The 24963-nt window shown below is 36.7% G+C and overlaps 1 protein-coding gene across 11 annotated transcripts in view; it reads right to left on the bottom strand.

The window, feature by feature from the left end:
* The window catches only part of dmd (dystrophin), a 631463-nt gene that overhangs the window by 378014 nt on the left and 228486 nt on the right, over positions 1-24963 (bottom strand). For all 11 annotated transcript variants that reach the window (XM_066706366.1, XM_066706368.1, XM_066706373.1 and 8 more), the window contains 8 exons: positions 22161-22262; positions 21390-21497; positions 17984-18163; positions 14518-14693; positions 11756-11879; positions 9883-9970; positions 8485-8726; positions 7275-7455 (listed from right to left, as the gene is read on the bottom strand). In XM_066706366.1, the coding sequence (XP_066562463.1) occupies positions 7275-7455; positions 8485-8726; positions 9883-9970; positions 11756-11879; positions 14518-14693; positions 17984-18163; positions 21390-21497; positions 22161-22262 (1201 nt within the window). The remainder of the gene's footprint in view (positions 1-7274; positions 7456-8484; positions 8727-9882; positions 9971-11755; positions 11880-14517; positions 14694-17983; positions 18164-21389; positions 21498-22160; positions 22263-24963) is intronic.

Genomic DNA, 24963 nt, shown 5'->3' with positions numbered 1-24963 from the left:
AGTGTTTTAACTAGATTTCTTATGAATACTGTTGGTCCGTTGGTCACATTCCTTGTAACACTCTGTTCAAAGGCACTCATCTATGCAGCAACAGATAAAATCTTACTTTGATTCATTAGTGACCAGATATTAAGAAAAATATCTTTGATATACTTACTGCACTGTGATTATACAATAATTGAATCCACAGAAATATGCTCACAATTTCAAATACTTCAGTTTGATAGGAGAGCAAAACATTTGACTGGTACTGAAATGTAAATTCAGAGATGTATTATCACTGTAAAAAACAACAGTGGTTCATAGTTTGAATACTTTAAATCATGTTTAGAAAATTGGTCAAGACATTTCCCCTCCTTAGTATATATATAATCATATTTTAATTAACACATAGCATTGTGTTTAAATTAAGGGTAAGAATACATTGGACTACAAATGTCTGTATATTATAATACCTATATACATAGACAGACCAGATATCTCTTTTGTTGTTTCCTTTCCACCTACACACTTACAAATATATATTTGTATATTTGTGAGAATGGTTGTCAACAATCAGAAGTAAGCAGCTTCATAATTTGGCCATTAAATGTTTTATTTTATTCCCCAGATTTAATATATGTGTCTGATATCTGTCCATTCACTGCCTCTTTCTAATAAACTTCAATTCCTCATAGACATCACTGCGTGATTAAAATCTCAATATAAATACCACAGCCCCTGTCTCGGTCTCCGGATGCTAATGCTTAGACTGCATGCAATGTCCTTGAAGCTGATCAAAGTGAACCCCCTGGGGGGCCCAAACTGATGCCTGCGTGGGAGCCTTTTACAGCAAACACAAAAAGCATTGGGAATGGTCCTGCCGTAACCTTACATGGCACACCTAGGAGAAGCCTACACACTTAATAGGTGTAGATTGTCTCCCAGTAAATCTCCTAGACATTAACAGTCCCTGTGCTATTCAACCTGCAGGTCAGTGTGACAGCTTATTCCATACTGGGAAAAAAAAAATATATATATATATATATCTTTTTGGTAAACGTCTCTCTTAATTAATGTTTATTTGAAGCCCCTAGCTTCTTTAGAACAGTTGTTCCAAAAATAACAACATCATCCTGCTTGATGATTAACCCTATAAGAGCCAGGCTGAAAAGTTGTCTGCTAAACAAACTCCAATGAAACCTGTACTACCTGGCTTTTTTTTTTTCCTCAAGGCTTGCATGCTGAAACAAACACCAGATAAACAACTGTGTTCCTCAGGGGAACCAAGGTCTCTGGGTTTTCTTTCCATCTATTTGCTAAATTACTTAAATGAACTAATGAATTATCCAATGGAACCAATTTAGCACTTTCTCAGTTTCTCATCTGTTGATTACTTTAAAGCACCTACAAAGCATGTCAGATGGTGGCCTCAGGGACCACAGTTGTGCGTTACAGGCATAATTATATCAATTTATATATACTGCCCAAACTGCTGCAGACAATATTTCACATTTAAATTCCATGAGTGTAGTTCCACATGTAAATTGTATGTGTCACATTAAAACATAACAGATGCCAAATGCTGTAGGTATTGTACTGCATCATATGATACGTGGTATTCTTATACTGTTATGAAATAAGATATGATTGACTGGTACATTATGTTGACGGAAGTGCTGTTTTTATGCAAAACTCTTTTCATGCTCTGCTGAAAGCTAATATCTTATACATTTATAAATGTTTAGCAAAGACAGCTTATTTCACTTTTCATCACATCCTGCTAGCTACATTTACCTTCTTGAGTCTTTTTCAAGAGATCTATAACTTTCACATCAAATAAAGTTATATATTTATTGACATTTCAAATATCAAAGGCCACTACATGTAATCTATTTCATAGTCCTGTTTTATTCAGTAATTCCAAATGTGTGGAGAAAATTGGCTAAAGGTGTATATATATGTATGTCTTCATTGGCTATATGTATAAGGAAAACATATATAATATATAAAGTATATACTGCTTATAATTTGAGGGAAGAAAATATAATACAAATCTGCTTATAGTATGGCTACTTCTAATTTGGGGGAAGAAAATATAATACAAATAATTATGTATGATAATAAAATGGCTTGGTTATGGAATTTAGTTGTGCTGTGTGGTGATTTAGAGCAGTCATGTAGGCTATAGGTATCTATATGGATGTATGTATTTGTACCTGACAAGACCTACATTTCTGATATGAAGGGAAAGCTGTCTATTACAAGTACTTATGTAAGTAATTATTTGTCTACTCACTATAACTTCAGTCTTACAGGGATTTAAAGTAGAATAAAGATGGTGTGTAGAGTGGGCTGATAATAGCAGCCAAGGTGACTGCCATATATGTCACTGACCTACTGTATCATTGCCGATCTGTGGAAATATTTTGAACTGCTTGGATATTAGCCAATAATATTAGGTACAACACATGCTGAGTATCTGTTTTTAGATATATTTATAAATGCCTCAAGAACAAGCAGGAACTAAAGACAGCTGCAGTACAGGCCTGGCAGTACAGGTCTGGCAGAGCATTACCAGGGAAGAAACCCAGATCTGGTGATGTCTATGGGTTCAGACTTCAGGCAGTAATGACTGCAACCAAGTATTGAAACTCACAATTTAATTAATGATTATGTTAGTTTGTCCAAATACTTTTAAGCCCCTATAACTGGGGGGAAGACATATAAAAATGGGTGTAATTCCTATACCGTTCACCCAATTTGGATGTAACTACCCTCAAATTAAAGATGAAAGTCTACACTTAAAGCACATATTGGTTGTTTCCTTACAAATCCATTGTGGTGGCGTACAGAGCCAAAATGATGACAATTGTGTCACTGTCCAAATATTTATGGACCCAACTGTATATACATTATCATCAGCCTATATCGATCCACTGTGGGATAAGGCCTCCTGCAAGGTGTTTCCACTTGTTGCTATCTATAACTTCCCATTTTCAATGTCACACCTGCAAAGTCATGTTCCCATGTTTAATGTGGTCGTCTTCTAGGTCTTTTTTCATCTCTTGGGATCCATTTGATTGCTTCCTTTGTCCATCTTTGATCTGTATTTGCAATGTGTCCGGCCCATTGCCATTATAAAAATGTCACTCATTTAATTATAAAACCATTCATTTTTAAAAATGTTCTTGAATCTTTCAATGCTCCCTTGTGTTGTCCACAGTTTCGGAAATCATGTTTGCATTTAGTGACCAGCTTTCACAGCCATAAGTGAGTACTGCTGTTATGCATTACTCAAATACTTTTCTCTTTAGGCAAATCTGTAGATTTCTTTTCAACATTGTGCTGTTTCTTCTAAATGCACTTCATCCCATTTTCACTCTAATTTCTTCCATGATATGTTGGTTTGATTTGTTGTCCAAGGACTTTGAAACTCTAAATATATGAAAAAAGGTTCATGATTATACAGCAGATTAATTGAAAGCCCAGGTCAAAAATAAATGCAACTGGTTTTCTTGTCCTAGGCCCCACTTTAGACCACTTCAGAAAAAAAATCTTTATTTGGCACAAAGTAAAATGTACTTAATTTGACATCTTTTACCACCGACCAAAGATAGAGAAAATCATATTCCTGTAAACTATTATTTTTCGTGTTCCCTTCTTTTTGGTGGTCACTTTCACATTTTCACGAATACATCACTCATTCATTTTACATTTTATCGAGGTTAAAAATGTTTCGACAAGACAATGGCCGTCCTCAGAGTCTCTGGGTGTTTTTCCTGTTTAAACTACCACATGCCTCTCTAACAAGCTATGCCATCAAGCCTAGCTTTCCAAGTGGTCCCTCGGAGATGAATATGAGAAAAGAAGCAGACAGGCAGATAGGCTAAGTTCAAAGTGCAGCTCCCTCTGTTGTATACTAGTTACATATGAGTGTACATGGAGAGATGCAGTTTCTAATGATATGACAATTGACAGGTTCTAACAAAAACACTAATGGATTGGAACTGCTTTATTTTGTGTCAAGTCCCTTACACTTAATGGGCTGCATGGTTGACTGTTCTCAATAACGAACATATTAAACCTTTCAGATAGCAACTAGGGACATTCAAGATACAGTGTTCTTGATACAGTGAGGGAAACAAGTATTTGATCCCCTGCTGATTTTGTACGTTTGCCCACTGACAAAAAAATGATCAGTCTATAATTTTAATGGTAGGTGTATTTTAACAGTGAGAGACAGAATAACAACAAAAAAATCCAGAAAAACGCATTTTAAAAAAGTGATAAATTGATTTGCATGTTAATGAGTGAAATAAGTATTTGACCCCTTCGACTTAGTACTTGGTGGCAAAACCCTTGTTGGCAATCACAGAGGTCAGACGTTTCTTGTAGTTGGCCACCAGGTTTGCACACATCTCAGGAGGGATTTTGTCCCACTCCTCTTTGCAGATCCTCTCCAAGTCATTAAGGTTTTGAGGCTGACGTTTGGCAACTCGAACCTTCAGCTCCCTCCACAGATTTTCTATGGGATTAAGGTCTGGAGACTGGCTAGGCCACTCCAGGACCTTCATGTGCTTCTTCTTGAGCCACTCCTTTGTTGCCTTGGCTGTGTGTTTTGGGTCATTGTCATGCTGGAATACCCATCCACAACCCATTTTCAATGCCCTGGCTGAGGGAAGGAGGTTCTCACCCAACATTTGACGGTACATGGCCCCGTCCATCATACCTTTGATGCGGTGCAATTGTCCTGTCCCCTTAGCAGAAAAACACCCCCAAAGCATAATGTTTCCACCTCCATGTTTGACGGTGGGGATGGTGTTCTTGGGGTCATTCCTCCTCCTCCAAACACGGTGAGTTGAGCTGATGCCAAAGAGCTCGATTTTGGTCTCATCTGACCACAACACTTTCACCCAGTTCTCCTCTGAATCATTCAGATGTTCATTGCAAACTTCAGACGGGCCTGTACATGTGCTTTCTTGAGCAGGGGGACCTTGCGGGCGCTGCAGGATTTCAGTCCTTCACAGCGTAGTGTGTTACCAATTGTTTTCTTGGTGACTATGGTCCCAGCTGCCTTGAGATCATTAACAAGATCCTCCCGTGTAGTTCTGGGCTGATTCCTCACCGTTCTCATGATCATTGAAACTCCACGAGGTGAGATCTTGCATGGAGCCCCAGACCGAGGGAGACTGACAGTTATTTTGTGTTTCTTCCATTTGCGAATAATCGCACCAACTGTTGTCACCTTCTCACCAAGCTGCTTGGCGATGGTCTTGTAGCCCATTCCAGCCTTGTGTAGGTCTACAATCTTGTCCCTGACATCCTTGGACAGCTCTTTGGTCTTGGCCATGGTGGAGAGTTTGGAATCTGATTGATGGATTGCTTCTGTGGACAGGTGTCTTTTATACAGGTAACGAGCTGAGATTAGGAGCACTCCCTTTAAGAGACTGCTCCTAATCTCAGCTCGTTACCTGTATAAAAGACACCTGGGAGCCAGAAATCTTGCTGATTGATAGGGGATCAAATACTTATTTCCCTCATTAACATGCAAATCAATTTATAACTTTTTTGAAATGCGTTTTTTTTATTTTTTTGTTGTTATTCTGTCTCTCACTGTTAAAATACACCTACCATTAAAATTATAAACTGATCATTTCTTTGTCAGTGGGCAAACGTACAAAATCAGCAGGGGATCAAATACGTTTTTCCCACACTGTAAGTTGCTACGTATTTCTAAAGATGTGAAAATGTAAATATGCATTACTGAATTATTTGTGAATATATATATAAGCATTGTGTGTGCATTTAAACAAAGTTATATATTACTCCAATTAAAATAGGAAATTATATATATATATATATATATATATATATATATAAATGCTTATGATGTTGAAGACAGGTGCAAGTTGTTCTAATTGACTGAAAATCTATTCATATTTTTAAAAACTTATTTGACAGTAATATTTTATTGGTGAAATGTCAAGGAACAAACACATCATGGAATGTGTATTTACCTTGAATATAAACTGCCACATGCAATGTCCAGTGCTGACTCCTTAAAAACAGACATCATTTGTTTCCTGAATAGACTCCAGTGGTCTAGAAATAGTTTAAAAATACATTAGCAGCCCCCTGCCCATCCACCCTATTACTGCCATGCGGTGAAATAGGGACTATGGGCTGAATGCCTTGTGCCCTCAGGCTTATTAAATAGAAGATGTGATTATGGCAGAGTGACCTTAGCCATCTCAGCATCACTGTCTTCCTGCTTGTGCCCCTGCTGTGAGTTTTATTACTACTTCAAAATCCTTTAAGACAAAAAATAGCAGTGTGGTATCTCTTGAATGCTAGTATGCACTTCTTCACTTTTTCCATTATGCCATCAGGCATACCATGAATTATTTTAAATTGCCATCTTAGATGAGGTGCCTGAGTACCCCCCCACACCCCCCGCAGATGGTGGAATAGAGGGGCAAGAACTCTTCATTCGGTTACACCTCAACACTGCTTCTAAAAGGCCATTACATTTTTTTCTGATTAATATACTTGAGTTCATCATAAAGCTTCTGAATTACCTTCAAGCGGTTTATAACCACGTTCTGTGGTGAGATGAAACAAACATCGGTCTTTTTGAACTTGTGAAGGCACTGTAACAAGCAGATGTGTGCAATGTACAATACTTTTTAGCAACTTACTTCTGATAAGTAAAAACACTACTTTGAGCTGTACAGAAAGAGTATACCTTTCATTTAGCAGGAAATCATGACCTGAGTTATCTGTGAAGACATGTTGCAGTCCTGCAATACCTCCCCATTGGAGAACAAATGCTGGCATATTTATTCGCTCGTTTCATGAAAGAGTGTGAGAAAATTGTCGAAAGACACTATTCATGATCTTAAACTCCATCATATGGAACGACACAAACAGGAGGTCGCTGATGGGAGCCCTGGGTGTACTTTTGGCTGTGGATTCAGAGTGAGCGCCACATTTCCTTATGTGTTCCCACAGGGCCTATAGTAACACTCAGCCTGACTCACCTCGACCTAGCACAGCAATGTCACCCGGGCAGCTGCACAAGATGTAACTGCACTTGCCGAACCTCCTGGGTTCAGAATCTGATCATGTGTGTGTGGCGTTAAAAAAAGGATCATGGAGGAAGATGAGATCACAGGACACTCCTCAGTCTTTATTCCTCTTTGCTCAACTGTGTCTTTGCAACGATAAGTGTAAGTTAAATCTGAAGCAGAGGCGAAAAAAAAAAGATGAAATGTAAATGAAATGAAACTTACTGATCTTAAGCTGCTGCTCCCTTGCCTGAAGGTCAGCAAGAACCTGGTTGTAATGGTCGGTGAAAGCTGTGATATCGGCATCAAGAAACATGGGTGCTTCCTCCTGCTCCTTCAGTTCTTTCACCTGCTCTTTCAGCTTCTCCACTTGAGGCTGCAGTGCAGACAGGTGAGATACCTCGTCCTGGGGCACATTGGGCAGAGCAAAAAATAGAGCATCAGAACAAGTGGCCTCTGCATATCGCAGTCCTACAAAACATATGCAATCTGCAACAGCAAACTGTAGAAGTAAAGCAAAAAGATACTGGAGTGTCTGGGGACACTAATTGTAGACAAAAGATGATCATTGAAAATCATGTATTTTAACCGATATTCCACAGCTGTTGATGGCTACCACGAGTCTGTACATCTTATATTGATTTAATCAGGAATTTCAAAAAAAAAATTGTTGCAATCAATATTTATGGAAGCAAATTATATAAGAACAAAAACTGATCACACAGGATTTGCGTTTACTGGCACGTACACATTGACTAGCATACACCATGAAATCCAATTTAGCTTAAAAGACACACTTATTTTATTCGCTTGCTTGTTAAATATTGCTTCACACACACCACTGAAGAGCAAGACAGCCTTTGTTGTAAAATAAAGGTTAATAGGGAATTTAACTCCTCTTGCCCGTGTCTGTATATTGTACACAGTAAGCTATCTTGTTTCAATTTGTTTGTGTAAAGGTTGATGACTATTCTCTTAAAACAGACACAGTAAGTGCTTCTCAGAGAAAGAGTCCCATGCATTACATACTGTAAAACATACAACAATGTAGTTTCAATTGTTTTCACACAAATGCTATTTGAGGGTGAGGTATTACATTCATCCATATGCTTCCAGGCTTATAATCATTTATGCAATTGCTTACATCTTAGTCGAGTAATCTATTTTCTTATATGTAGCTAGACAGGTCATACATACTTAAAAGGACAGAAATCAAGGTTTGTAAAAGTAATATATATATATATATATATATATATATATATATATGATCAGTTACAACAATCTGTTGCTGAGCCAAAGCACAAAAGCCACATTAATTATTTCTATTGATCATTAAATGCATATTAGACATGACGTTAGATACTCCTGATCTCCTGATCTATCTTCAGAAGGTCTAAGCATACATCGGCTGCCTCTCTGGACTCTGGCGTCTTACCTTGCACTTCTCCAGCTGCAGTCTGACGGGCTCTGGTTCTGAAGCCGGCGGCTGCTGGCTCTTCAGCCAGTTTTCCGCTGCCACCACCGCCTGCTCGAGCTGCTGGAACTGGCTGTAAAAGGCTATGATCTTGCTCTGGTAAGCCAGCCAAGCCAGTCTCTCTTCCAGCAGCTGACAGAACTCAACCCAGCGGCTGTTCAACTGCTCCGAGGCCTGCTTGATGTCATCAGCATTGAGACCCTCTAGACAGGAACGAAACAAACAAACAACAAGAAAAAAACTGTTGTTCAAGCCTTCATGCTCATCCACTGTCATCTTAATGCAGGCAAGTCAAATGACAGGCTGTACACTTCTACACATCAGCAGATATGAGCAAGGCAGCGGTTTGGGGAAAGGAGGGACCAGGGGCCACAGGGGAAACAGGGTCAATTTAAATAAAAAAGATCCTACCTCGGTTCGAGCGGTATGCTGCAAAGAAAGATCTCAGAAGTTAAAACTAAAGTTAATTGGTGAGCAAAATTATTTGTTCAAATGTTAAATTAATAACATTAATACATTTAAAACATGTTAATAACATAATTCTGATTAGTCAAATCTGCACATACATAAACAGTGCAAATCATGTCAATTTTGGCTTGTTTTGTTAACTGGCTGATATCACACTGGACAGTTGGACATGTTTTTTGTAGAAGTAGTGAAGGTCGTGAACAGGGTGGCTGAAGTCTACAAGGGTTTGAATGTGATCCCAAGGAAGGAGACGGTAAACCCAAGGCCATGTGTGCAGGAGCTGGGCAGCTAGTGTGGGTAAAAACACACAAACAAGCTAATAGCTAAACAATTTGGAGCAGACACATGAAGACCAATTCAGCTCTACACATTACTATGTCAAAAGTATCATGGGACTCTATTTTCATATATACTAGTTTTGTGTTCATTTAGATTTTCTGGAAAAAATACTGTTCTTCCCTTAGCGTATATGAACTAAAAATACCAAACAAATCACTGGCTTGCATTGCTAGATCCAAGATTGACAAAATAAAACAAGCAAAAGCTCAACACAATTTGTTACGGACAAAGTTGCAAATGATTATGCTAATCATGTTAAACTTTTTTTTCCGTTAAGCCATGAACTCCTAACCCCCCTTCCTATTCTACCCCTACATAATATTAATAAAAGTTGATAAAAAAAAAAATGCATTATAAAATACATACAAATGTTATTAAAATAGAATGCGGTCCAAATGATTCGAAACATGAATTCAGTTGAAAGGTCTCTTTTTCCGAGACAGAAAAAAAAAAAAAATGTCATAGTCATAATATCATCGGTGCTAAAAATATGTGCCTATGTGTTGCAGAAATCTCTAAGAAGATTATCTAAATCAACTCCCGTGTAATTACCATTCACCATCTGCTCCACCAGAGCCTGGGCTGATCTGCTGGCATCTTGCAGTTTTCTGTGCTTCTCTGGTTTCTCCCGTTCGATGGCCTGGAGCAGAAAGAAAGCAGAGAGCAAACATCACTCTGAGAATTTGGCCACTTCGACCACAATTCTCACAGCAGGTAAAATACCAGCTTTGTTCAATCCCTGCCATAATCACAGGACGAACTGAATCGTACAGGACTGGGACTGACTTTTATTCTAACACTTTTCCCCTTGTGAAGTTGCAGGGATCACCCAAATCTTCAATTCATTAATCTTTTAGGCTGTATTTGAACTGCTCAAGGTGAATTAATAGAAAGATAATAGGCAGACAAGGAGGATAAATATTGTTTCAGTGAACAGGCCAACAAAGAGTTTTGTTCTAAACAAGGCAGCCTTTTCATAATGTAAACCTACCCCTGTAGAACAGATTTATTTGTATTTTAGTTAATATCTATTTGATATATATAATAGACTGTTTGCACAAAAATGACAGCTCAGTCGGTATTAAGACATCGATTTTGTAAAGGTACCGACGGTACAGAACAAGACATGTTGTTTCTTTTTATGGTATAATTTTACTTGGTGGACAAAAATAAAGCATATTGCCGCACAATAAAAAGTACAGCATATAAAATGTGCCACAGGAGGTTGCAAATAATTGCACCAAGTTTGGGAGTATCTAGACAACAACTAATGTATTAACATGAAAAGAAAATATGTTGTTGTGAGCAATGTATACCAAAAGTAATACAATTTGATATATAACAATATAACAAATTCCAATAAATTAATGTTTGTTTGTTTATTCCCCTCACTGGATTAATTATAGGACAGTGTGATAGCAGTAGCATGATAACTACAATATATTGTGAATCTGCATTGCAAAGAAAGAAAATAATAAACCACCCATTTTCTATAAATTACCCAGGTGTGAAATACAGCTTGAAAAAGCACTGCAATGAAACTGCAACTGCAGACTCACAATCAGCATAAAGGCAGCCGAGAACCATTAAGCATCGAAGTACTCATTTTTTGCATTGTGATTACTGCACATTTCTCAACTCTCATCTAACTGCTGATGGTGACGTCACAGGGATATTCTGCTGGGCTGTGTGAAACATGTAGTGGCATAAATGAAGCAATTTTGTTGTGTGCAAATCGGTTCAGTAGAAAACATGACCCAGCCCCACCCCCAATACCAGTACTGTGAAAGCAGTACTGCAATTTCCTTTTAGATACTGTAGATCTCTACAAATAAATTGTATTTTGTAGAAATGAACTCTATACATACAGAGATAGACAGATCAGCAAAAGCTTTTCTTTCCCAAATGCAAAGCCACTGCTTGCTGTGATAAATCTCATTTGGAAAGAGGACTTGATCTTTTCCAATTTTACAGGTGGGTGATGTGAGTTACAGTGAGGTGAAGAGAGCTTTCATTGACTTCACACATTTAATCTGGATTCTGCAACAAGAATCATCTGGCAATGAGCCCTGCATTATGTCACATAGGCAAAAGTATCTTAGTAATTAAACATGAAGGTCAACCAGGCATAAAATAAAGTAATAAAGTGAAACAAAAATCAATACTCTTTACTGCAAGAATACAGTTGAAGCTGATGTTTTCTACAGGAGCTGTACAGATGGGGTTTGCAAGAATGGTGTATGTTAAAGATACAGCCAATTGATAGTGAAATGCGTTTCTCCATTTGAAAATCTCAGCCTATACCAAAATTATTAACGACATTGGCAGAACTCAAGGACACTGCTAATAGGCCATTGGTGTCATACAGACATGTAAATTGCTGTTTAGTGATTTGTTTTATACAGATTGTTAAATCAGGACTTACATTAACTCTCTCCTGGATATCAGAGAGATTTCCCTCTTTTCGTGAAACTGAAAACTCGGGACTCTGAAGGACAGCTTCTGATCTTGTCATCCAGCTGTGCAGTTCAGTTGTATCAACGCCAAACCTTGAAAAACAAAAAGGTATCAAACACTGATTGTCCATTAAATGAATTGCAGGTATAACATTTGCGTTATAAACTTTGTGTAGTATCAAAGTTTAGCTTTGACAGTTATGTTATTTGGCTAAACTAAATACTAATACTTAAATAATCTAAACATAATAATATGATAAACATAATAATAATAATAATAATAATAATAATAATAATAATAATAATAATAATAATAATAATCTGTTTTGGCTTGTTAAATAATTTTAAATGGACTTATTCATAACTTATTTGTTGACCCTTTGTAACAATGAAGGTATAAAAGTGAATGAATATTTAGAAAGTATTTGTTTTCCTACAAACACTTGTCCAACAACTCTTCAATCTGAAGAATGGGTTTTTGATAGGAGACTGAAGTAGCACAACATAGTGCGCCAAAGCCCCAAAGCTAGAAGGAACAGCAAGCGGACGTAAGGGTACAGAAGACGAGACCCAAGCGGTTCAGGAGGATGCACAGCTCAATTCACATCAGCCTTCACATTTCCAGTTCACCACTATTGAAACCAAAGATAGCTGGACCCAGCGTTTTACAGTAAAGCTAACACATCACAGTAAGTTGTTGCTAAGGCTGTGTTCAGAACGATACATGTATTTATGTGTCATATGAAATCAATCACATGCATGCTTTTTCTATTTCCTCTGAAGATTTATCATCATGTCATTGAATTCCAAAAGTAACCCGAAACTTTAAAGAATATAATCTTTGTAAGAGCTAATATTTTCCTTAAATGGGCAGACAGGAATGCAACCCATCTTTTTCAAACCTGCAACCTTTAACATAATACAATCCAGTACAGGGGGTATTAAATAAAACAAGCTTTTAATTGGTTACCTTTCTACAAAAAAAAAAAAAACCTGAATACTTGAAGTGTGCAATCTATTAAACCCAGTAGATAGTGTATTGCATGTTTTGCACACAGGTCAGGTGTGTGATTGCCAGATTTGTACTCTGAAGTGGATGGAGCGGAGAGATGTGTGAGTGGGCGTTCTGAGAAAGACAAAAGCAGTGACTGCCAGCTAAACACAACATCAAACCACAGAACTGTGTATTTATTCAAGATAACAGAATGAGGGGGCACTCAGTTGAGACCTTGTGTTGCTCATTGCCAATGCTCTGCTATGTGTACAGTGTGTCGGCATTTCCATCCCGTGGCCATTGTGCCGGTCAGGGGAAGACTGCGTGGCAGATGGCAGATGGCAGTGCTGGCTTGGAGTCTTCCTGGCTTCCCAAAGTCTCAAGCAGAAAACCACTAAGAAGTTTATTTTTTTCATGTAACACAGCCTATGAGATACATGTACTGAACCACAAATGGTTCATTCTTCTGATGACTGACTTAAACTTGTTGAATGTTACTGCAGCTCATTTAAATGGAAGAAGTATCATGGAGCCATTCCTTATCAGTGTATATCAATAGCATTTTTCAGCACAAAGATACACGGTTACATTCTGCCCTGTTTTTCACTACAGAGAGTTATATTGCTCAAGTGCTTTCCTGGCAGCACTTCTGGAATTAGATTTTATTTGCTCAATTTAAACCTGAACGTTATATAATGCAGTTCCGCATAAAAAAAAAAATACATACACAGGATATAAAACTCTTGTCAAGAAATCCAATAAACTCAGAATGACTGACTGAATTTGATTGGAAAAGCTAAATGAAGAGCATTATGCTCTGTTTGTGACTTATTACAAACTTATTTTCTACAGAAAACCTCCCAGCAGTAAGACAATAGGAGGCTATAGTTAATTTCCTACAGATAATCTCTTGAGGACTAGAGGACAAAACACCATGAGATGAGGCCTTAGAAATAACAGTAGACACAAAATAATAAACATTTAATAAAACATGCAGTGCAATAACAAAGCCATCAACACCATAAGGACAACCTGAAGAACACTCACAGCTTAAGACTCCAGCCTGCCAAGAATCCAACAAGCATATCCAAACAGATGACTAAAATGTCTCATTTGAATGCTAGTCTACAAAGTGCTAATTTTAAATAAATATTCATCAATATAAAGTATGTTGACAGTAGCACTTATTTGATTTTTCAAAAATATATTTTCTTGTAAAGGAAATGATCAGTGTAAAATAATAGTATCATATCTACAAGGATAAACATGAGACCTGAAACCATGACCTGGCGAGACACTGAAATTCACAACAATTCTATTATAACACTATTATTTTAACTATTGATCTGAGACAGGACTGCTAAGGCCCATGATGCATGACACTCTGCACACCTTCATTGTGAATATACATGTATAGGAGAATGACTTGAACAAAACTTGAATCATCTTGAACCGAACTTAAAACAACAGAGGGATGTGAAATATAAGATTAATTGATCAAGATAGTTCAAAGATCTGTGAAGGGTGTATGCAGAAGAAAAAAAAAGGAAAGTCAGTCACTGGACAAGATATTACAAAGCCTCCTTCAAGCTGACAATCTCCCATCATATTCTATCATGATACTGGGCTTTGTGTGTTTTCCGTAGGTCAGCGGTGTCTCTGACTGGCACACACAGCCTGATTTGTAGGCTGCTTTACCATTTGTTCAAGCCGGGTGAACCTGAACACGTGACTCACCTTTTCCTAAGTTCAGAGTCCACCACAATCTGTCTCTTCTTTTGGGGCGGGGGCGGAGGGATATCCTCTTTAGCATGCTTGACAAGGATCTGCTCTCGTGTGGTCACCATAGTTACAGTCTCCGTAACCGTGCTCTGCGTTAGTGCCGTCTGAGCAGTGGTGACAGCCTGCGAGATCTGTAAGAAATATTGCAATGTGGGTCAGTGGCTGCAGGGAATACTTCACCAGCAAAATGTTTGAAGTATCAACAGAAAGAAATGAAAACTTGCTGCCAACTTAAACGCGTGAGCTGAATTTAAGACAACAAGTCTAATACCAGATCACTGAACTCCTGTTCTTCAGAGCAGCAGATTGCTGTTTTTTAAAAGAGGCTGAAGAATCAGACAGACCTGCTTTTCCTGCCTTAAAAAAAGCCTCAGTCCTAGGGAATGATGGCTTGATGGTGTCAAGGCACTCAGCTGCAGCTGAGTGCCTTGACACCATCAAGCCATCATTCCCTAGGACTGAGGCTTTTTTTAGGGAGGAAAAAAAGGACAAAGAGACAAAGGACTTTTTCAGTAAGCCCCATTTGAAGGCAGTAAGTTTTAATCAAAGACGCAAGTATGATACATTTTCACTACTGAGTGATGGACTATTGTTAGCAACTAAATCTGAACTTTAGGTAATCTTAGATGAGTCAATGTATTTCATTCGTTGTCAGATGTGTGGTGTACAAAAACATCATAAACAATTAGCACATTAGTGGTAATTTGGTGAGGTTGGTGGGGGCAGTATGAGTCAAAATCACTTAAAATCATCCTGATAATGTTTATATTGCTTGTGCATTCAGAAGTGCCTAATTAACACCGCCATATTATATTGTATTTTTCTGAAATTGTTTGCTAACAAAAAAGTATGCTAAATGTTTCCTCTAATTAATATTGAACTACACTTTTACTTGGCATAAAATTATTCTTTCCACCATGTTAGGCAGGCCTGATTCGAACTGCAACCAAATGAGACTGCTAAGGGACCTTAATGTATCTAATTACAACTACATACTTGAACTGAGGTGTGAGAAGAATTTGGATTTGCCATGCGGGAATTGTTTCTTCGGTTACAACTATGCTTATAGTTTAAAATTCGAGACATATACAGATCTTGTGAGCAATACTTAAGACAAAGGGATCATTGTCCTGCATTCAGAACTCATAAGGCTTAGAGGTGAGTCACAATAGTGTGCTTTTCAAATCTCATTGGGAAAAGCAGTTTAAATAGTGTTTCTGTCTAGTTGGTCTGCTGGCTGATGGTGCATCTCCAGGCAATCCCTGGAGCGGAATAAAATAAAGCGCACAGCATCCATCCATCTGTTCTCATATTGTCAGGTTTCTGATGTTCACATAAACGTCACATTCAATGAAGCCCCAAATGTGACCTAATTGCCCACTTTAACATCAAATGTAAATCTATTCAAGAAAACGCTCTGGTGTCTGCATTCAAAGCGGTCTCCTTAGCGTAAACGAAGCCTCTGTCTCATTACAGGAAGCAAAGTGTCATGAATACAAAGCACGACAAGAGGAGGCAACCGTCTTCTGTTGTCTGTGGGAAATGCACTGTTCAACAAAGCTTTTCTTTTTTTTCTTATTCCCAGAATAACTTTCAAACTGTAGGCTTTCCTTAGGACCCCGGAGCACAGATGTCAGTAGTAATGTCAACAGACTGGTGTAATTGATTAAAGCATGTTGAAATGGGCCAAGGTGATTTATTTCTTTGGGGAAATGTGGCTGTTAGCTGGCCATTTATCAAAATAATTCAATAATTTAGCTGCTGTCTGCATACAACTTGAGCTACAGAGAGACATTAATAAAGGCATTAAAAGTGTCCATGCACTAAGGTCTTGAACTGTCTGATTACTCTATGCAAAATTGTTTCCAGGGCAATCACCATGAAACCATTCATGTAAAGGAGCAACTATTCAGTGAACTTGTCTGAACTGCAATATATATGTGATTTGGAAATTTGAGGTTGGATTGCTGTTATACTTGTGTGATGGCTTCCTCATCAATATCTGAAGTGTGTAGAGGCAATATCTGTATAGGGAGAAAAACTCTTTGTAAGTCAATATTAGACAAAAATATATATATATATAGAAATAAGAAGACATTTAATAATTTAGGGCCAGATTAAATCAAAACTTCGACACACCTGCAACTAGGAAACTACAAAGTTGTATTTCATGGGAGTTATATTTCTGCACCGAAGAAAGAAACATCTGGTAAAAAAATTAAACTGACACAAAGTACAGCTTGTTAGTTTTCTATTAGCAGCCAGGTCAAAGTATTAGTTTAATCTGTCCCTTTCAGTGTTTCAGTACTTAAGAATTACTGATGTCTCAAATTACCTGTTACCACAGCTGGTTAATAGCACTGTGTGTGTATTCTAACCACGTCAAATATATTTGTATTATTTTAACAACCAAGGAAATATTGTAGCCCCTATAAACCATGGAATTCTATTTTAATGAGAATGAAACCTCCCAATGCAGTGCAAACAAGCTTTAAATAGTACAGGCTGATTTGCCGTTGAGGTGAATGATGACAAATATACTTATAATAGAGGGCAACCTCTGAATTAAAATGAAATACATTTAAAGTGGCACGTTTTTCATTATTAATATAATTATGATCTGCAAGTGTGAAATCTACTAAGGTATCATTGGGGACAATTAAAGACTCTGCAAAGCACAGTAATGAGTGTGAAGGGCTTCTTTAATGTGCTTTCTAACCACATACTTGCCTCACTATGACCTGTACCCCTACAAGCTGGGGGCTGAAAGTTAGACACTCTCCTGGTATTTGTGTATGTGTGTGTGTTTATTGGCTTTGCTTTTGAACTCTTTCCTTTTTGTAGCAGACAGCTGGATAGTAACAAACCCTGAATATATTTTGGGGTCACAGTTTCTGTTTATAGGTTGTGTCTCAAAGACACTCCATCTCAGTGTTACAACCTGCAGTGCATGTCCACATTCTGCCCTATATTTTTCACACATGCTACATTCTTGAAAACAAAATTACAAAAAATCTCTTTAATCCTGCAGCAAGCACATCCAAGCCTAGTTGGGTCACTCACAACAAGATGAATGCTTGCCAGAGTTTGTCATATTAAACAGTCTTCAATCCAGTTTCTAAAATATGAAAATATCCCTTTATGTTTTACATTTAAAAAAGGCAGAATTCCACAGTGGACTAAATGGTTTGCCAGAACAGCTTAAAGGAGAGCAAACAAATGCTGACTTATGTGTTAAGAAACTGTAATAGAAAAGCACCTGCTTGCTGTCTAAGTTTCTTTTTAGCAACTTACAAGTGACCTTAATACTGTTTTATATGACATTTGACTTTCTTCCATCCACCCAGGGGGCTATGCATGCATATTCAAGGACAAAAACAGAAGGAGACAGAGACAGAGAGAGTTCTTTATATTTACACACCTGTGTGGAGCTCCTCTCCAGGCTCTGTACCAGGCTGTCCCAGCGCTGAGCAAAATTCTCCAGACGCGCCTCCAGCTTATTTGCAACTTCCTTGTTTCTCACAGCTGATAGGAGATCCTGGCTAAGTGAGCACAACCTATCCATCGTCTGTCTCTTCATCTCCAGCTCTCCCTTCAGGATCTGTCAAAGAGGAGACCTCAGTCAAAAACCAGATAGCCATACAGCTTCAGGCAGCAAGACCAATAAGAAAAACAGCATTTATACATACATTAGGTTTGATGGCATTGACACTGACTTCTTTTTTTTTTAATGAAGAGCCTTGATTCAAGGGTTAAAATAAATACACACAAACATTATATATATATATGGGAGTAATAATGTATGATTCTCCACTGAAATAAAAAAAATAAAAATACAATTACTGCAGATGAGAGGAGACAACAAGATTACTTTTGTTTGACATTTGTAATTATGGATCATATTTCTCAGATTTCTGATGTGAAGCCTAACTGACAATATTAATCTCTATGCTGGGTGTAGGTGGTAAACAATCCTAGAATTCAAGATGATCATAAATTATTTGAAAAACAAAAAACTAAACAAAATGCAATAAAAAAATAAAAAGAATACACCATGGTGAAGCACTGACAAAACCTGCCTGACATCCAGTGACACCTAATTAAAAATTTAGTCCTAACAAACAAAAAATGGTAGAACTGTTGCTCTATAAATTCTTTTCAGCAGTACTCAATCATGCCACAGGAAATCTCCCCGACACGCATCACTGTATTTTCTCACAAAATCACAAATAGGTCCTGGATTTTCCAACTAAGCCATGATAAAATGACTGACATGCATTAGGAGTTGTCATTGAAATAACCATATGTCCCACATTATATTTGATAAAATAGAGTTAGAGAAGAAAAAAGTTTTCCTTGTGATCCCACAGTTCAGAATGGTTACAATAAGAGCAGAAACACAACATTATTATTATTATTATTATTATTATTATTATTATTATTATTATTATTATTATTATTATCTTAGCAGACACCCTTGTGCAGGGCGACTTACAGAATAAGAAAAATATAAAGTGCACAAATACAGTGCAGTTCAAAGCATAATGCAATTTTACAAATTCCAATTTACACAACTTACACATCATATTAATAAATCCACCAGTCCGCTCCTAGCTATGTCTGTCTGTTCTTTAGTTTCAATATGGCAAAAATTAAGATACAAGAAAGCTGTACGTGATTCTCCTTTGGACAACAGACACAAGGTTTAACATTTCAAGAACTGATGTCTTGAGAGACTTTACAAGCCTAGTTATTTTTTATTCTACCCATAGCATAAACTCAAACTAGAATTAAATGTTGATGGAAAAAAAAAACAATAAAGTAAAATAACAGTCAGTTATATTAATGAAACACATAACGGGTCACTGTATTTTCAATGTAGGCAGTCCTTTGATTGACGGCTATAATGTGTCATTATGAAGAGTATATCTTATTTCAGATTAGCTTGCAGAGCTGTCCAAAATGTGGTGCTGCAGACTGACTGATAATGTTCTTAAGAAATCACTCTGGTCATATTGAATTTCTAACACTAGGTCTTACAAAAATAGGACACCCCTAGATGTTTGTTTGTTTGTGTTATCCCAGTTTACAAATTAGGGACGCATAAAACATGAAAACACTCCTAATATACTGAAATATATATTTATCTGTCCATACATATTCATTGTAATTTCCCAATAAAACATTAAATTCAAGTAAATAATCTATAGAATCCAATACAAAAAACATAATTGAGTCAGGATGAATACTTTCTTAAGATTCTTCCAAAAAGATTTCCAGTAAAAAGCTTACTTTGACAACCATTTCAACATTATTCTTGAATATAACAAATTCATGGCATCAAAGTGTTTGGAATTATTGTCCATCAAAATATTGAAGGATTAGGGCTTAAAAAATACATGATATTGAGTATTTACATAAGTGCTTCAAATATGGTACATAATAATTTTCGAATTTAAGGTCTGATAAAAATAAAACCTCTTGGATTCCTGAAAAACAACAAAGAACTAATTATCTGCGGGACTCCTTAAAGAATTTCACAGCTAAGACTCTAAAGGATTAATTTCACTGAAAAACAAAAAATATTCCCCAGATTAAAGGACTTTTCTGCAGGAATTTTTTTTTTAGGATTTCTAAGAGTCAGCTATAATTCAAGCCATGGGAGAGAGGACATTTTTTGTCAGTTTCCCCAGACAGAAGAAATAAAAGAACCTATATAATCACCACAGGCTTTCACTTAGTCTACAAACAGCACAAAGCAGGTCACTGGATCATAGTGCCGATCAGTCCACACTGGTCTCAGGTCCCCATAGATATGAAGCCACTAATGACACTAATAATAAGGGCAGCAGTGTGGAGTAATGGTCAGAGCTTTGGACTTCGTAGTGGAGGGTTGAGGGTTCAACCCCAGTTAGAGGACGCTGCTGTCATACCCTTAAGCATGTTACTTCAATTTGATTGCTCTAGTAAAAACCTGGGTAAATGGGTAATTTTAAAAATAATATGATACATGCAATGACAATGGACTATAAATAAATAGGTCCATGTTTTCCAGGAAAGGCTACATCCTTCTGATTCCTCTAATACAATCTGATGTGTACTCCTTATATGTGTTGTTTTATATAACAAATATAGAATTTTGTATAAACATATTTTTTTATTCTCTGTTTACTGTATACAGTGGTTCAAATCCAGGGTCAAACCACGCACGAAACTGCCTAGGAGTCATTGCGTGTGCTGATTCACTGACGTCTTCCCCTGAAAGACTCATCTTTAGACACAGCCAGTTTGTTGTGGTGTGTCTGTGACTGTCTGCATACACTTTTTTTTTTTTTTACTGGCAACTACCACCTTATATATGTGGGTGGTATAAGTAATGTATGATGCTTTAGACAATATATAACCAGTAAGAGGACCCCAAATAGTTCAATTTGCCCTGGTTATCTGTGCCAATGCATCCAAAACACTTGTTATAAAGGGAATTTCAAAGTACAAATCTAAAATAGACTGGGTACCTCAGTGCCAGGCAGAATTGATGCACCAGCCTATATAAAAAATAAACTAAAGACAGGAAAAGAACATATGCTATACATATTTTTTTTGTTAGTTCCCACACCTCAGTCTCTACACCCAACCCCAATTGCCCCCTCCATGCTCACAACTTACCCATCAAGCTTCCATTTAATCTAAAAACCCAATTTCAAAAGACTTCTAGTAAAGTTATCCTGTGGGATTTAGTAAGGTTGGGTTAAATCCATCACTCAGTGGTACCATGTGGTGTGGATATATGACCTGATCTGATGGATTTCAGGTGCTATAGTGCTTACCGCTAATTTCCTCAGGTGGGCGACCATCTCATTCTGCTCTTTAAATCCACTGGTCTGGATCTTGTGGATGGCATCTTGTTTCTCTATCAGCCAGGCGTCAAATAGGCACTGCAGAGGTGTGAACAACGGAAAATGAACAACAGTACAGAACTCTACAAATCCTATACAGCTCTGCATGGGAATATATCATATTCCCATGTTAATTACAGGAGAATTATTCAATACATAAACATTAATGACACACAAATACCTTCTGACACATATTTAGAATTTTGAATGGTTCAAGGAAATTACATAAGCCATAATTACATAACTACATAATTAAATACATAATTAATACATGTATTAATTAGCTAATTTTGCACATTATCTGAAGACCACAGCCAGTTAGCATGCACATGACCTAATTTTAGACCTCTACATATGCAAATGATCTCATTTGGCATGTTAATGGTACATGCTGTATATGCCTGCATATCTCATTCTTGAGATGTCTACGCAGGCAGACACACTCAAAGAGAAAGACATACCGATATTGATTTACATTTATCTCCATGAAAGAGTGTGCAAAAGTAGTCCACAATAAAGACTAAAGCTTTACACTTAGATCTGAGCATTATCCCTTTAATTTAATGTTAGACTGTTTATTTGATTTGAATTAAGTACCGGAAAATGGATTGATCTTTGTGAGCTCTGTGACTTACAGGTGTAAAAACGTCTGGTTGGCTTTATACAGAGTATATAGAATTAGCACTGTGAAGTTTCCACTACCTGCTCCTCGGTGAAGTGCTGCCATTTGAGCAGAATCTCCTGGAGAAGAATCCATCGCTCTTCCGTCCATTTGCAAATGGTCGCCCATCTTTCTCCCAGGTGCTGAAAAACAGAGAATGACATAAAATTCAGTCCCCTACTGCTCCATTGATATATATTTAAAGAATAATACCATATGAGTTCCATCTTAACGTCTTAACATGGTTCATGCTGAACAATCAATACAACCATTATGATATCCATTAATAATCATATTGATTATTCTAAACAGCATGACAGGCTTAGATTACAGCCTGCAAAAGTCAAGCACATCCTACGTTTCCTCATATATGTTGAACAGTACCACTCTATGACTAAGGGTTGACTGTCACTGCTGCAGTTCAGATCTCATCGTTAAATTAAATGCACGTAAAGAGGGCATTCATCTCTATGTCTGAAAAAGCTATTGACTTAAATGAAGCAACAGAGCTGTCTGATAAAGGTGAGGGAGTTATGAATAAAAACGTATAATTTAAAGAAATACTATGAGGCAGCTCATGAGAGTGAAGTGACTTTAGATTCATTTTTAATAAGAATCACAAAATGATTTATACTCTGCTGTAATAATAAAACAATGAAAATAAAACCTCACAAGAGTTTTCCTTTCCGGCACATTCTTCTTATTATTATATCTAAACAGTGTTTTCTTTTTCATAACTCCTTATTAAAAGGTTATAGAGCTGTCATATTCAATGAGACATACCCCAAGTAACCCCTTAAAGAACTGCATACATGCATGCATGAATCCCAATACATAATTAACCAAAATATTGCAATCTCTCAAAATTAATTCAGGTTTTCAAAACGCTTTACTTTAGAAAACACATTTGTACTGGTACTTATTCAATTCAGTTTTCTTTGTGTTTTTTTTTTCTTATTTATTTATAGGAAGCTGGTTTTAAAGGTATTGTGGTATCTTATGATGGTAAGACACTGATATGAATAATACAGATAATGGTGATTCTGCATTATGTAGAATCAGTCTTCAATAGTTAAATAACCACCTTTCAGTGCTTTCTTAAGACTTCTTTAGACTACACCTTAAGACACTTTCACCTTATTATAATTCTAATCACTGCAGTGATACGGTTACATGTGTAGATGATTATATGTTAGAGAATGTTAAACCATGTAAGTCGACATGGAGATAAGCTTCTGATAAATAACTTAAAAGCTATTATTTATTATAAGCTGGAAGAACTGGAGAGCTTTACACATTAGCAGTCTACATGTACATTGTAATATAAATAAAATATGACTCCTTAAACAAAAGCTGTCTTGTATTTCTTTCATGGCTTTCAAGCACATTTAAAAGTACTTTAAATTATGAAGTTCTTGAATGTGACAGCGCCCAGCAAGTTCTTTTAGAATCACTGATTCCGATACAGATATACCCCACTGATAAATTCAGTGAAGCATCTTCTAGCCAAAGACAATAAAACAAGCAGACATCTATGCAGTGCATCTATAGGGTAAATAAACAACAACTGAAAAACGAATTAAACCATTTAAAAATACACATAAACCATATACTTTATGGAAGGAGATAACAGGAGATCAATGACCTACTACTAGGGAAAGAAAGAAAGCCTTTCTTTGTTTTGTAACTATGCTTCCCTGAAGTCTTCAACTTATGCTGTACAGTGCCCTTTCTGCAAAATAAAGTGGCCATGCATTTTAATAACAATAATAATAATAAATATTCTGTCAATGGCTTTTTGCAAAACTGATTATACAATTGGCTGTGTCAAATATAATGAATTGCAAGGTTTCCATATTTCAATGACTCATTTTCTGCAGCAAAGGCTTAACATATTTCTTATCTCTACAGCTCTCTCTTTAAAGTTAAATATGATTTAAGCAGTGATGGTTTCAAGTCATATGATTATTCTCTCTAAAAGGTGGGAGGCAATCAAAAAAAAAGATTGAACTTTGTCTCGGCATATTTACTGTCAGTAAACATTAGAAGGCTCACTTTAGACAATTATGATGTGATACATATCAATTCATAACAGATGAATTATAATTCTGCTCTCAATAAGATTAAGAATGAATGTGACATTCAGATATGTTTATATATAATTACTTCTGAATATATTAACTATAGATCAAACATGCTTTGCATCAAGATTTCAATAACTGCATTTAATGTCCCTTTCTCTATGACCACAATATTATTTCCAGACCATTCTATTACTCTTGCTATAGTGTGCAGAAAGCTGTGCTACAAGATCAAGTTGGTCAAATAAAACAGCAAACTGTAGCAGTACACCAATCATTGTGACATATGGTATGAAAACTGAAAAACATGGTTTGGTACATAGATCTTTCTACCTGAATACAAAAACTAAAATAACTTTAACTAAAATATGAAATAGCAGAATGTCTGGACCTAATAGTGCAGCAATATAATGTACTGTTTGATAAGGTGCATCGAAAATATTATTCTCATTTACTAAATAAATCACTGATCAAATTATATATTGTGATACAATCTTCTACGACATAGGAGTAGTAGTAGACTTCTCTCTGCTGAAGTCCTTTGTATTTGTGTGTTTTGAAATGATTCTCTACGATTCTCTGATTCCATGATGTTTAACTATCTGTGGTTCACATGGGATATTTCTACATTGCACCTGGTTAATTATTTGAGTGAGAGTCTTCAGTTTATATTTAGATCTGTCAGAATACAAAAAAAAAAAACATATTATGCATTATTGTTGTAGCTGCACCTAAAAAGCTAAAAGACATTGCACATGGGTTG

Source organism: Amia ocellicauda, chromosome 6 (genome assembly GCF_036373705.1).
Source record: "Amia ocellicauda isolate fAmiCal2 chromosome 6, fAmiCal2.hap1, whole genome shotgun sequence".
Lineage (NCBI taxonomy): Eukaryota > Metazoa > Chordata > Actinopteri > Amiiformes > Amiidae > Amia > Amia ocellicauda.
This window is presented reverse-complemented; position numbering and strand designations above follow the sequence as displayed.